Source organism: Tyto alba, unplaced genomic scaffold (genome assembly GCF_018691265.1).
Source record: "Tyto alba isolate M040663 unplaced genomic scaffold, T.alba_DEE_v4.0 Super-Scaffold_45, whole genome shotgun sequence".
NCBI lineage: Eukaryota > Metazoa > Chordata > Aves > Strigiformes > Tytonidae > Tyto > Tyto alba.
The window spans coordinates 30,621,019-30,634,737 of NW_024881321.1; the positions used below are offsets into that span (position 1 = coordinate 30,621,019).

The 13,719-nt window shown below is 38.9% G+C and overlaps 1 protein-coding gene across 2 annotated transcripts in view; it reads right to left on the minus strand.

Annotated features, from left to right (window-relative positions):
• Positions 1–13,719, minus strand: part of NALCN (sodium leak channel, non-selective) — a 248,499-nt gene that overhangs the window by 16,546 nt on the left and 218,234 nt on the right. For both annotated transcript variants that reach the window (XM_042806091.1, XM_042806090.1), the window contains 7 exons: positions 12,526–12,630; positions 10,647–10,753; positions 8,678–8,798; positions 8,499–8,597; positions 3,540–3,633; positions 2,899–3,005; positions 2,426–2,500 (listed from right to left, as the gene is read on the minus strand). In XM_042806091.1, the coding sequence (XP_042662025.1) occupies positions 2,426–2,500; positions 2,899–3,005; positions 3,540–3,633; positions 8,499–8,597; positions 8,678–8,798; positions 10,647–10,753; positions 12,526–12,630 (708 nt within the window). The remainder of the gene's footprint in view (positions 1–2,425; positions 2,501–2,898; positions 3,006–3,539; positions 3,634–8,498; positions 8,598–8,677; positions 8,799–10,646; positions 10,754–12,525; positions 12,631–13,719) is intronic.

Sequence of the window (13,719 nt, forward strand, 5' to 3'; positions counted from 1 at the left end):
CATTTGAACTTGAGAATACAATTGTGTTCTGTAGCACCTATAGTTCAGTTTAATTAAAAAGCCCTCCCATATTGCAAATATTTCCTTCTTTAAGGAACAGTCTGTACTCAGCACGATCTGTACTCAGCAGCTTATAGAGACAAAAGCTAAGAACAGTAAAGGCAGGACATTTTACAATGTACCTTGTAAAATACAGCAAAGTGCTTGACATTTCCAATACATGTAATAGGAGCGCAGACAAGAAGCTTATGAATAGATACTGATAAGAAATAGTCACAACAGCTAACACTTATTGACATAGAGTGATGAGTGCAGAGGGAACACTGGAGAGTTTCTCATACACAATTCATATTAAACCTCAAAACAAGTCAAGTGTTACTATGTAAAGGCTATAAATGTCAGGCATTCATTACATGATTTTTTCCATTCCACCTGGTAAAACTGCTATTTAGCAGTATTCTTTACATTTCTGAAATCTAAACCATATATAAAAGGACACTAGTTTCAGGTAAAAGACTGATTTTCCAGTTAGTTTTTTTGCCATATAATGTTTTCTGAAGTCTGACTACAAAATTAAGAATATGGTCTCTGAATTTCTAATTATCATTTGAGGTACCTGAAGGTATATTGTCTCCTTCTATCCAGACAGCTGAGATGCCATAGAATATTTGAGTTAGATGGATGGGGTTGACAGGGATGACACAAGACCTGCAAACATCCTTGCCCTTCTGTAGGGGCTAGTGGAGGTATGGGGAGATCAGCTAGGGTACCCAAAAAAGCTTTTGATGCATTCAGTTATCTAGGCAACTGAATCTCACCCTAAAGCTCCTTTTATAACAGTCACAGCTTAAGCACCTACCTCACATGTAGAATTTAAGCACATAAGTTCAGGTGTCTATAATCTTGAACAGAATACCACACCGTGCAAATAAAAAATCACATCTCACTTTATTCTGTGATCATCAGTATGGTAACAAAAGTGACATCTCCAAATTCTTCCTGTTCTTCTATACCACACATACTGATGTGAGCATTAGAGGTTTAGGACTGAATCAGGAGTCCTTAGGCTGGACACAGGGCCATTAGCTATGCAGAAGGCTTTGGCCTTCCTCATGGACCATGTCTGCTAGTGGAAGCAGACTGCGTACACAGCAGACTGTAACCAGACTATGCTGCAGAAGGGAAGATGCTGGGCAGGAAGCTGCTTCCTCTCTCCATAAATCGTGTGCACTCACAGTGCGATAGCTTGCCTGTTGAGACAGTCAACAAATTTTTCTTGGCTCTGACAAAATTCCTTTGAAATTCTGGAAGTGTATTTGTTTCCCCTGGCAGTATAAGAGAAAAAAGTATTTCTAAAGACATAGTTACTAGGTAAATTAAAACCTGTCTGTGTATGATACAAATCAAACTTTTTCGTGTTTGCTCAGTCTCTCAAGAGATACCGTTTTCTCCTGGGTAGGGAAAAATGAAGCAACAACACGGACATACTCTAGCTACAGCTGCTACAAGGCATTCACTTTATTGTTTATTCATCACTGCTGGCAAAACTTATCACTGGAACATAGGAACTGTCATATTGGATTAGAGCAGTGGGAAATGTAGTCTACTCTGCTGTTTCTGATATTGGTCAGTATCAGCTATTCAGAGGGGACTGAAAAGAAAAATGCTCAACCACAGACTTATAAAAAAATTATGTACTAACCTAACCACAGAGGAAGCATCTTCTTTAACCTCATAAATGTGTGTTTTGTTACACTATGGATCTCATTATACATAAAAAAATATATGCTTTTAAAAATATATTTAACTCCTTAGATTCCAATCTTAGGAAAACAGGCTAATTACACCTTGGACAGTTGCTTGTGGTGACAATTTTCTCGTAGATAGAGAACCGTTACCACACAGGATCTGTCCAATAAAAAACAGACAGTACTGAAATTTGACATAGCTTATTAAAAGGTATTAAAATCAAATATGATACTTAAAAAAAACCAAAACAAAACTGAGTCAAGTCTGATGAAGTCACAGCTGCAGAACAGTGGGGATTAATGCACCAGGCAAAATATAAATGGATCAAGCAGAACTTCCATGATACAACACAGACCTTGTGTTGTACAGAGTGAATTTAATCTGAGATGTTTTCCAAGAAAAGAGTTCACTGGGTTCACCAAAACACACATTGAAATTCTCATAGTTGAATATATATATAAAAGGACAAAAATCTCAAGGTGGTGAAGTATGACTATAACAAATTAAAATTTTATTCCTGCGATATATGTTTAAAGACAAGTGTCATGGAGAGCCCCAAATGTACAGGTTCAGAAATAAAAACCATAGTGAAGAATGAGACAACACCCCTAAAGACAAAATCAAATCTATATATACCAGTCTTAATCTCAAGAAGACATAAAATATATTACTTTACCTCAAGGACAAAAATGAAGGTGAAAACAACAGACATTGTTGCTAACGGCACAGTCACCGGATCTGCAGCATCCCACTGAAATGCAAACAAAATATGTTCATAGAAAAGTAGCTGTTAAACAGAACTAAATGCCTCTTCACTGCCTTAACTTTTCTTTCAGGTTTTGTTAATAATAGATTTCACTTTAAAATACACTCAGACAGGAATGGTATTTTGGTGTCTTCTTCTCTCACAGATTTACAGCTTAACTGGAAATCAAAAATAGTGGACTAGACTACAAAAAGGCAGAAATTGACTCAGCTCCACAAGCTACAACTAATCTACAGTGATCTGTGCCAACTGAGACTGTATCTAGAAATCATGTTTCCATACATTCATCAGAGTAATGGCTCAACTAATCTTTAACTGGTGTTAGGAAACGTGCATCATATACTGTACTACTATAATGAAACGTTTAAAACAAACACAATTACCTTAACTGATAACAACACAGACTGTGCCAGAACAAGTACAGCAATAGTTCTCTTAAAAAATGGATGCTGAGTTATATCATACATCTTTGCTCTAAAGCCATCGTTATCTGAAAAAGAAAGAGTTCGAGGAGAAGAGTTAAAATACACAGTGGTATTTTTCCCCTATTTCTTGACATATTTTCCATGTTCATTAGTGGCAAAATAATCCTTTACCAGTTTCAAAATACATTTCTAATTTTCTGCTACAATTTTCCATATCAAATAGGGCTTCTGAACATATAATTTCAAATACTGAACACCAGTGTTGCATGAAGGCTTTGGTACTTGTAGGGCAAGTGCATCATTCAACTGCTGTCAGGTTAATACATTCCATTCATATAATTAACAGCCAACTGCAAATATTTTTCATCTAGAAATTCATTTTTTCATTAAGGCTTATCCTAAAACCATCGAAGCACAACCTTTTTTGGGTTGATTTTAATAGCCTTATGCAGAGATCTGTAGTTGGAGCCTGTTTCCACATTAACTTATGCACAACCTCCTAGTGGCCTCACGATTACAATTTTAATTTGAATTGCAGACTCCTGGGGAATTATGAACACTAGGGCTCAACATGAATAAAATCAAAATATCTTTGATACCCGGACGAGGTGGGAGATGAAGAGGTTGTGCTATCTTCAGTCTGCTTTTCAGATCTTCCCATCGTCTCTGATCTACAGTCAGTAAAGCTGTCCCCTTAATAAACAAAGAGAAGCATATAAAGCTTTTGTCATGTAAAAGCTAGAACATTTAATGCTGTAAACATGAAAACAACATTATCTTTGGTGCCTGAAATAAAGTTACATACGCAACTCTCCTTAAATAACACGCTGTTTGGGTAAAGGAGTCTAAAGTATCAGCAGTTACTCAAGAGGATTTCTGGATGCATTAGCTGCGAGTTTCTGGGACTCAACTCAGCAGGCACAGTTGTTGCTCTTTGTAGCAGCAGCCCAGTGTGAGCAGTGAAATACCACAGGAGATCTTCCATTTGACTGAACATCATTTGCCAGGAAGCACTGTTTTAAAGAATGGTCGATTTTGTCCAGATTTTGCTGTAGAAAATCCTGCGGCTCGTCAGTGCCACTATAGTTTTGGGGGGAATGAGCCCCCCAGGAGATCACTCCCACTATCCACAGCTCTTCTGCTTGCAGTATAAATGAAATAAAATAATGGTATGCTACAAATCTACAAGAGCTCTCTACAAAGAAAAGCATAAGGAGAGGTGGAGATATAGTGTTCGGGTGCGTGGTGGTAGATGGTAACGTATGTAAGCGTTTTCATAATTTGGGAAGAAACAAGCAAACCCCAAACAGAATTGAAGGTTATTTAAAATGATCTTCAAAACAAAATGAAGTCCTCATCATTTCAGAGAATTGTAAAATCTCATGGAAGGAGCCTGCATTTACAAAGACAAGAGAGATCTTTCCAAGGTAAATGTCACAAGCCTGTCTCCCAGTCACTTGGCTGCTGCCCCAGTCAGCATGGAGCCGCACCGAGCCGGGCGAGGGCCGGTGTGATCTTTGGGGCTTGCCTCAGCATTGGCTTGTGTAGACGCTGAAACTGTGGCTGGCTGTGCAACTGATAAGGTCACGATTCCTCCCTCTCGGTGGACATAGTCTCTTTAGGAAGCTGTGTCCCCAAATGGCTCCCTCGGGGCAGGTGCCTTCCAACATGATGCAGACAAAGCGACAGAGGTAAGGATGATTATTACTTGTGTCAGGCCCAAATCGTACCACTTACAAATGCTCAAATCAAAAGGCAACTCATTTAACCCAATGAGCATGTCTGGTTTATATTCTCAGAGCTTCAAACAAGACAAAAGGTGGCAAAAAAATTGGGCCTTTGTAAAATTTAGAAATAGTGATGCCAGGGTGCTCTGCTGCTAAGAAACTACCACTTGCACTGGTGGGATCACTATACGGGGACCACAGAGCAGAGCCCCACAAGTGGGACTACTGCCGAAGGATCTGTGTTTGCATTTGGACTCCAACTCAAAACTGCCAGTTAATATTTGAGTAGATCACACCTTCACTGCTGACTGAAAACATGGCCCTTGGGAGCTGTGACAGGTGATGGGCAGGGGGCTGTGAAATGGGGGGTTGTGGAACTCTGGGCTACTGCCCTGGTGCTGGGACAGCTGAGGACCCAGCCCAGAGCCCCCCGTGGTACTTCCCAGTCCAACGTCTCCAAGCCTGCAGCTCCACCAGCTCATATGAAATACTACAGCACATCTGAAAAAATTTTGGGTTTTCTTTTAGAGAATTCTTCATCTTCACATAAAATAGTTTATTCAGTAATTGTCGAACTCTGACTCTCCTCAACAACTCCTGGTACTACTCTAGCCAGCCATAAACTTTCTAAAGAAAACATCTACTTAAAACACCAATAGCTTGTCCAAGTAACCAGTTTTAAGAAGATGAAACTTAACCTCACACAGAGGACTGTTCTGCTCTCTTCTGTCTGGACTAGTTTCCAGCCTTCACTCTATCTTACTTTACATTTTTTTCAGTTCCTGGATATTTCTTCATTCTATTTTAATATTGATTGGGCTGAATTTTTTCCCCAACTGCATAATTAACTAACATATTAAACTTCTCAACTCAAATGTGAAGATTTTTTTTTTTCCATAGAGTAAATATATTAAAAGTAACAAGTATTCAAGAGAAAAAGAGAGAAAAACAAACATTAGGTGCCACAGCAGCTGAGGTTACTAAGAAACAACTGAAGAAGATGAACCAGATGACATAAATGATTTATACTGGCTCTGTTTTTAGTAGCATGTAAATTCTATAGAAATATTGCATGATGTGCCTGTTCAGTGTAATATACAGGGAACTGTTACTAGTGAGTAGCTTTTTTGATGTTCAGACTAATGCTTTTTCCATAAGGGAATTGAGGAGAAGAGCAATCATAGGTGAAAAGATGGCTGTAGTTTGAAGAAAATGTACAAGCAGAGAAAACCAACCCAAAATGATAAATGTAAAAATCAGGTAATTTGCGGAAAACAATGGGAATCCTCATTCAGATCCTATACCTTAGACTTCCACATTTATACTGGCAGCTCAGGCAGGGGGTAATCTGGGCTAAAATTAGTTGTTTAGTTATCTCCTGTGCTCGCAATACTTACAAGCCTCATGTTCAAACCCTCCTGCTCCCTCTCATTTTGAATCACGGTGAACATAAACTTTTACTTTTCATGTGAGTTTGAGCTATCCTGTGTCTTTAAAGCTGCATATCTAGGAGGATGGAATGAAATATGCATCTGCTACACAGTCACAATATAATTAAGGATATTTTTCTCCTGTTCATGTTCATATTGGATAAATCACTTCAAAAGTAACCTGTGGGTTGGCCCAGATCACTTTATTCCATAGTTGACAGTTGACTACACAGAAGAATACTGAGTTATGAGTTAATGACATCTCACTAATTTGTAAAAGAAATCTCACAAGCTGCCTTTCCAGGAGACAGGCTGACACCGTGAACTTGATCTTGTGAGTGACTCCTATGGAAAGAGTGGGAACTAAGAGTGAAAACACTGCCTAGGAGACAGCACTTAGTAACATGGGGCCTACTGTCACAAAAGCATAATAGAAGTCATACTAGTCAGGGCAAAAATCCAGCTCCTCTAGTACTTTTTTTCTATGACAATGGCAAAAATAGATGCCTGTAGGTTTAGCAAAGCAACCCAGAGCAGCAGATGGCTCCTGATGATTCTCCATTGTCTATAAAGCTGGCTCAAAATTCATGATAGATATATTCAAGACCACATGCAAAACTAAAGGGGAAGCACACCACTTCTTCACTCCTCAACACCACACACACCGCATCTCAACAGGGTAAAGGAAATACGTTTGATCAGACATGATCAAAAGCTTTTTAAGACCGAACTCTGTAATGTGATATTTCTTCTTGCCTGCACTCATGCCCATGAACAGGTTTTTGAGAAAATTAGCCTGTGCAGAAAATATAAAAGAGAATGAAGAAACAATTTATATGCTAGAAATGCTCAGCTAACATCTCAATACAGTTTCATGAACTATGATGTATGTGACAAAAACATACATAGCTAAATACATCATAGCTATAGAAGAAAAGCATAAAAATAAATTTAACATTTCAAATAATATTTTAATTACCTGTAATTTAAATAAAATGACTTAATTTTTTTTTCAAGACTTGCTGAAAAATATTTTGTATTAATCAGTGTAAGGCTGACACATCTGAAGGAAAACTAATATTACAAAGAAGAACAGGGGCAAAAGCATCTATAAAAATCCAGTGGAATTCTCATGCTGGGGAAATTTCAGCTTTGTTAATTCACTAGTCAAAATGTAGTGAATAAAAAATAAATTAATAGCGCATTGCTCCTTATTCTCTAGAACAGATGTGTTTTAACAAGAACGACTGCACTTCATCTCACCAAAATTACACTGGAGTCATGCAAACATAAAAATACCTTCTGAACAGTGGAGGTTTTAGGCTATTTATCTGGCTTGCAATCTGCTTGACTTTATTTCATGATGCCTTGCTTGCCCACACTGGACACACAGTAGTGTGCTGCTCAGCTCCCTTCCAGGAGTCAAGTGGTTTCCTTGAAGGGCTAACCCAACACTTGTGTTTGCTACAGAGCTTGGGTCAGGGCCATGGTAGGGCCATGGCCAGCACCTAGTTTGTCTCCAGCACTAGCACACCAGGTTGTCTTGCATCTCCAAGCCCCAGAGCACACAATCATCTTTTCCCTCCAGTGCCATGAGTGATAAAAATATCACTCGAGCTAGCTGCAACACAGACATCTCATTATTTTGGGGACTTAGAACTGAAAGATGAAAAAAATTAGTAATTGTGTCTTGGTGCTACAGGGCCACAAGAGGCTCAGTGAAAAAAAGTCAGATTAAGGGCTGTGCAATGTGTATGCAGCAGTTCCACCCAGAAGATGCTATCTTTAACAAGTGTAGACATGAGCTAGTCTGTAACAAGTCATCTGGGTACAGGTTTTTCTACTTTTCAGGGTAATCTGCAAAGCCCATGCGAACTTCAGATTTTTTCTATAACACTAGCTACTTTTTCAAGAGGTGGACAATAAATTTTACAACGTACTCTGCGGTTTTCCAGGAAAAAGCCACGCAGCTTTCCTGTGGATCTGCAATACAGCAATGGCAGGGCTCTAATGAGACCCCTTAGTTGTAACACATACAAGCATAACACGTCTTTTTACCTGCCACTGCATGTATGCCTATATCAAACTAAAACAGCAGAATATGGAGCATCTGTAAATACATTGTACTTTAGGGTCAATCTCCATATGGCAACATGGCTGCATTGTAAATAAACTCAGACAGCTTTGAAAGAGTGTGTGATGGATTGCTATCACCCCAGGCTTGAGTTTTCTAGCAAACATGGATCAGTTGTGTCTGAAGCCATTCTTGCAGGCTTGCAGAATGTAAGATTGGTAAGTCAGTCTTAAAGGCAGACTTGCCAGGTAATGTAGACAGTGTAATATCAATTTCAGGTTTCTTACAGAGCCAGTTCCACACACAGTAAACCACTTCACTCAATACCTTGTTTTCATTGAAATTAGCGATGACAACTCCAACGAAAAGGGTCAGTCCAATCATGCAGCCAAGGAATACAAAAACATGAATATAGATTCCATGGATCTGAATAGACAGAAGATTAATAGTTAAAACAAATCAAAGTATGTAATGTAGAATTTAAAGACTCTGATGTGTTTCCTTACCGGCCCAACACGATGAATAATAACATCTCTGACTTCCACCCAGCCTTTTAATGAAAGAACTTCGAATAGTGCCAGCATTGCATTCCCCACATTGTCAAAATTAAAATTCCGAGGATTTGCCCTGAAATGCAGTACACAAATACATATAACTCCAGCAATAAAGTTGTTCTTTCTATTTCTTACCTTGATTTTTCATAATCTAACTAACATTTAAATATCTTGCAAAGTTAGTATGAAAGTCTCTGAAATGTATCATTCAAAGTTCTGTCTCAAGAATAAGACAACAATAGTGACAGCAATAAATATGTACAGCATATTTTTTTTGATCCCTATATATGTTTTATTTTCTTACTCAAAACCTGATTCACAGTATTAAGCTTATAATACGTTGCTGTATTTTAGCAGTTTTGTCAATGAAATTGGCAAAATACAGCATTCAGAAAGAAATTGATCTGATGGTATTGGCCAGATTCTAAAATAAATTTACCTGAAAGAGACCAGTCTCAAACCCACATAAATTATTCCAACTCCAAAGTCAGTGAGATTGTTCAGAAAATGCTGTTCCTTATTTCATTATCATTGGGAACTGATAGGGTCTAAAGCAAAACTTACAGAGAGGACATCCCATCTTCTTGGGTTTCCTGTACTATATGCTCTGACCTTTCCTATCAGTTGAGATTCAAGAGGATGTTTCCAACTGAACATTAAAAGTACCTTCTTTGGTTAGCACATTGTTCTGGCTCTACAATTCGAGACAGATAATCCAAGAAACTAAATTAATTTTTCAGCAAATTATAAGGTAAATAGTTCTATTCCAGAATACTGACTGTGTTTGGTACTTCCAAAAATCCAACCATTCAGAGAAAAAGAGAGCTCTCAGATGTAGATAATTCTTTTAAATGTGGTCCTTATACTGACATCTGGCTTTTGAAAATCTGGCCTGACACAACCAACAGGTGGTATAAATGTCCTTGTGGTAAAACATTTTTCTGCAATAACAAAACATTCCCCAAAGTTTACAGTTATGCTGATTAAGACAGTTTTTTCTTATTTCTGGATCAAGCTGAAGAGGATTGAATTTGCTTACTCAAGGAAGAATTTGTCTGAAGCATACAGAAACAAAGACTTCTACAGATGTCAGAGTTTCACTGACTGTTCAAATCACAGCATATTATTTCATTAGTGTAGGATGGCTCTGAATCTACCGCTGCTGGTACATTCTTTATCCATGTACACAGTCAATTAAAATAATTGTGGCTGTTAAGCTGATTTTGCAAAATGCCAACCAACTTAAAAATGTAAACAATTAAAAAGAGGTGGTTTTGCCTGTTCAGGTGTTGGGAGATATTCAATGGACTTTATCAGAATATTAATCATAAACTTAATGTTAGTTCTTAAATATTCTTTAGCGCACTACTGTGCCAGATAGACCACAAGAATTCCCTGCATTGGAAACAGAAGGAAGCTGCTAGCTGGCATGGTTGACAGCCATAGAAGACAAAGGCTGGTTTTAGTATGACTTGCTCATTGTTTCTTTTTTTATGAGTAGCTTAAGGAAGGTTGATTTCCATTTGTTTTTCTTCCCATCGTTTCCTATTTATTTGTAAGTTCTGTTGTTGATGTGTGGCTCTCAGGATGTCTTCATAATAGTACTAAAAAACAATTAAGTGATAATCTTGGTTCAAGACAATAACTCCCACTGTAATAATAATCACACCTAACTCCTATCTAGATTCAGTACCTACAGGTATTTTTTTTCTTACTGCTTCATCAATAGAACAGCAGGTTAAGTCTCAAAAAGTTTAATATATCTGGATTTTTATTAAATATACTAGAATTTTTACTCTTAATATCGTTTGACTTACAATAAAACCCCTCCATCAGTAGTATAATGACATGAGATTTGAACCATTTTCTACATTAACAGCTGAGTTTTTGAAGAAAGATAGGCCAATGTGTAGCAACTCACCAGACTCGTGGCACCCAAAATCCAGGCTTTTTCTCTCCAGGTCTTAACTTTAAATTGAGATTTTTGGAAACACTTACATTTATTCTGAAGATGCCATGACAATCTTCCTATAGTGAAATAAATCACAGCCTGAGATTAAATAGTGGCCTATGAGAGATACCAAAATGCCAGTATAGACAGAGCACTTGCCATGATAGAGATGCAATGTAAACAGAAATGAAAGGCTATTTATAGGCCTGGAATTAATCACCATGGGACTTTTACCCTAATGAAAAATGCATCTTAGGAAGGATTCAAACAACCCTTCTCCTTCCAGGACCGAGAGTGCTTTTCATTTTGCAAGACTATCTTGCCTTTCACCTCTTTCCTAAAGAACATTGCTCTCTTTAGATGATGATGATATTTCTCCAAATGGAGTAAGAAGCATGGCTAACTTTCTCCATGTAACCTACTGCCCTGGGTTTGAGTGAGCTGTGGGTTTTTTTTGGTAGTAGGGGGGCGGCTATAGGGGTGTCCCCCTGTGAGAAGCTTCTCGAAGCTCCCCCAGCTCCAAGTCAGCTCCACCCCTGCACCAAAACTGAGCCAATCAGCTGTGCCTCTGTGATAACGTATTTAAGAAGGGACGTGATGAGGAGCTGTCGGAATTGTGAGGAGGAGTTGCGGCAGCTGCATGAACATCAAGGTCAGTGGAGGAACGGAGGAAGAAAGGAGGGGGGAGGTGTGCCGGAGCAGAGACCCCCCTGTATCCTGTGGGGAGACAGCAGGGTGGCCCCCCCCTGCCACCCATGAAGATCTACGGTGGAGCAGACATTGATTCATGGCCTCTGTTTTTCGCCTGGCTTGTGAAGGTGCTGTGCCCGAAGATGGCCGGGGTCTTGTGGGAAAAGCTAGCCCCTGATGTTGTAGTTCAGTGCTGGGAGGATTGCAGCATGCGGGGGTGTCCCACACTGGAGCAGCTCAGGAAAGGCTGCAGCCGTGGGAGGGACTCCAGTTGGAGAAAGTTGGTGTCCCATGATGGAGCAGTGTAAGGAAACGCTGTGGCCAGTGAGAGGGACTCACATCGGAGACAGTTTGTGGAGGACTGTCTCCTGTGAGAGGGGGACTATGCTGAAGCAGGGGAACAAGTTCCAGAAGCTCCCCTCACCACAAATGGAAGAAGCAGCAGCACTGACTGCACCCCCCATTCCCTGCCCCTGTGCCGCTGGGGGAGGAGGTAGAGATATCGGGAGCAGAGCTGAGCCCGGTAAGAAGGGGGGAGTAGTGGGAAGGTGTTCTCAAGATGTGGCAATGCTTCTCACTGTCCTACTCATTAAGTGTTGTTGATAGTGTCTGTAATAAATCTATGTTATTTTTTTCTTCCCCTAACAGGTCTGCCTTTTGCCCGTTACCATAATGGGTGATTTGCCCCTTCGTCCTATCTCGAATCCCAAGACTGGCTTATTTGTCCTTTCTCATCACTGGGAGAGAACGGAGGAGTGAGAGGCTGTGTGGTGCTCAGCTACAATCTGAGCTCAAACCACAACACCTACATAGCACTCCCAGTGCTTCTGTTTAGCAGCCTAACATGTTTTTTAGCTGCTGACCTAGGAATGCAAAGGTGTCATTTTTCATTGTTAATTCCATGTGACATCCAGTGATAATCTGGCATGAATTTGACAACTTTTTTAGACAGTCCGCAATATTTGGACTTGCTTTACATTTTACATGAAAACCCAGCCTTATCCTCATTCACTCCTTTATCATCATCCTGCTTCTGAACAAGGAAAGTGCTCAAGATGCCCACCTCTCATATGATAGATCTGATTGCCCCACTTGCTTTCCCCAGCAGGCAGAATTGGCATAGCATATTATTATTTTGAAACAGAAATGCAGTTCTTACCCTAGAGATGATGTGAGGATCATTGCATTTAGCCAGCTTTCCAGCAAACAGTTGCACTCCAAAGCTTGCGAAAACAAGCATTAATGTCAGCAAAAGAATAGAAACCTGTAAAGATGAAGTTAAGACCTGTCAAGCTCTCCTCCTGCAAACTTGAAAAAGGGGGTCAGGTCCTTCTGTGAACTGCAAGGAGAATCATTTTGTTGCATAAACCTGGAGATATGACTTTCATGACAGATGCTACTTTAGGTTCTGATCCAGTAACCAGGTGCTGTGTTATTATTAGTATTATTACTAACGTAGCATCTAAGAATTGTAGATAAAGATCAAAGACTACTTTCACTCAGCGTACCACCTTGCTAAATTCTGTACGCATAATTATTGCCATTCAACTTAAAGAGAACTCTTCAAGTACTTAAGTAAGTGCTCTGTGCTGCTTCTGTTTTGCTGAATCGGGCTTTACTAATTAACCTGAGTAAGTCATTGTCAGATATTTAAATCCTACAATAAAGATATACATGAGCAAGTTATGATGTAAATATCCTTAATAGAATACAGTATTTATGAAATGCTAACTAGCTTTATACTTTTTTTTCCTTGCTCTATTACTGTCTGCAAATATTTGGTATCTGAGCTTTTTATAACAACCTGACCTAATACAGAATTCTGTTAAGGAACAAAATGTCTGTTGTTTAGGCTGACAAATATCACATGAGAATAGATTAGGTTCTGATCAAGCAATAGCAGACTCCATTATTGTTATTATTATAAGTGCATAATGACAATCATAATAATAACAACGACATAACAATAAGCTCCAGATCTGTGATGAACAACTGTATTGTCTGTAGTTGCCTCTCAAAAAACTTGGAGGTACAGACCTTCAGCTGAGAAAACAGGTTTAGTTTTGTTCTTGCAGAGCTGCTATACCTTACTTCTTATTTTTCTTTCCCAACTAGAACTCTGAATAAGGGGTATATTTTATTTCAGTAGTCCTCCTACGTAATTATGGCCAAATATATACTGAAGGGATAATATAATTTATAAAATAATTCTTATAGCGTCTTTATTCAGTATAAATGTAAATGAGTTACTTATATTCCTATTTTAACCTGTTCTGTGGTCATTTGCAGTGGTAGCTACAATGAAAAGTAATCAGACAACAATGGAGAAAAAATTAGAAAACTTTATAGCAAA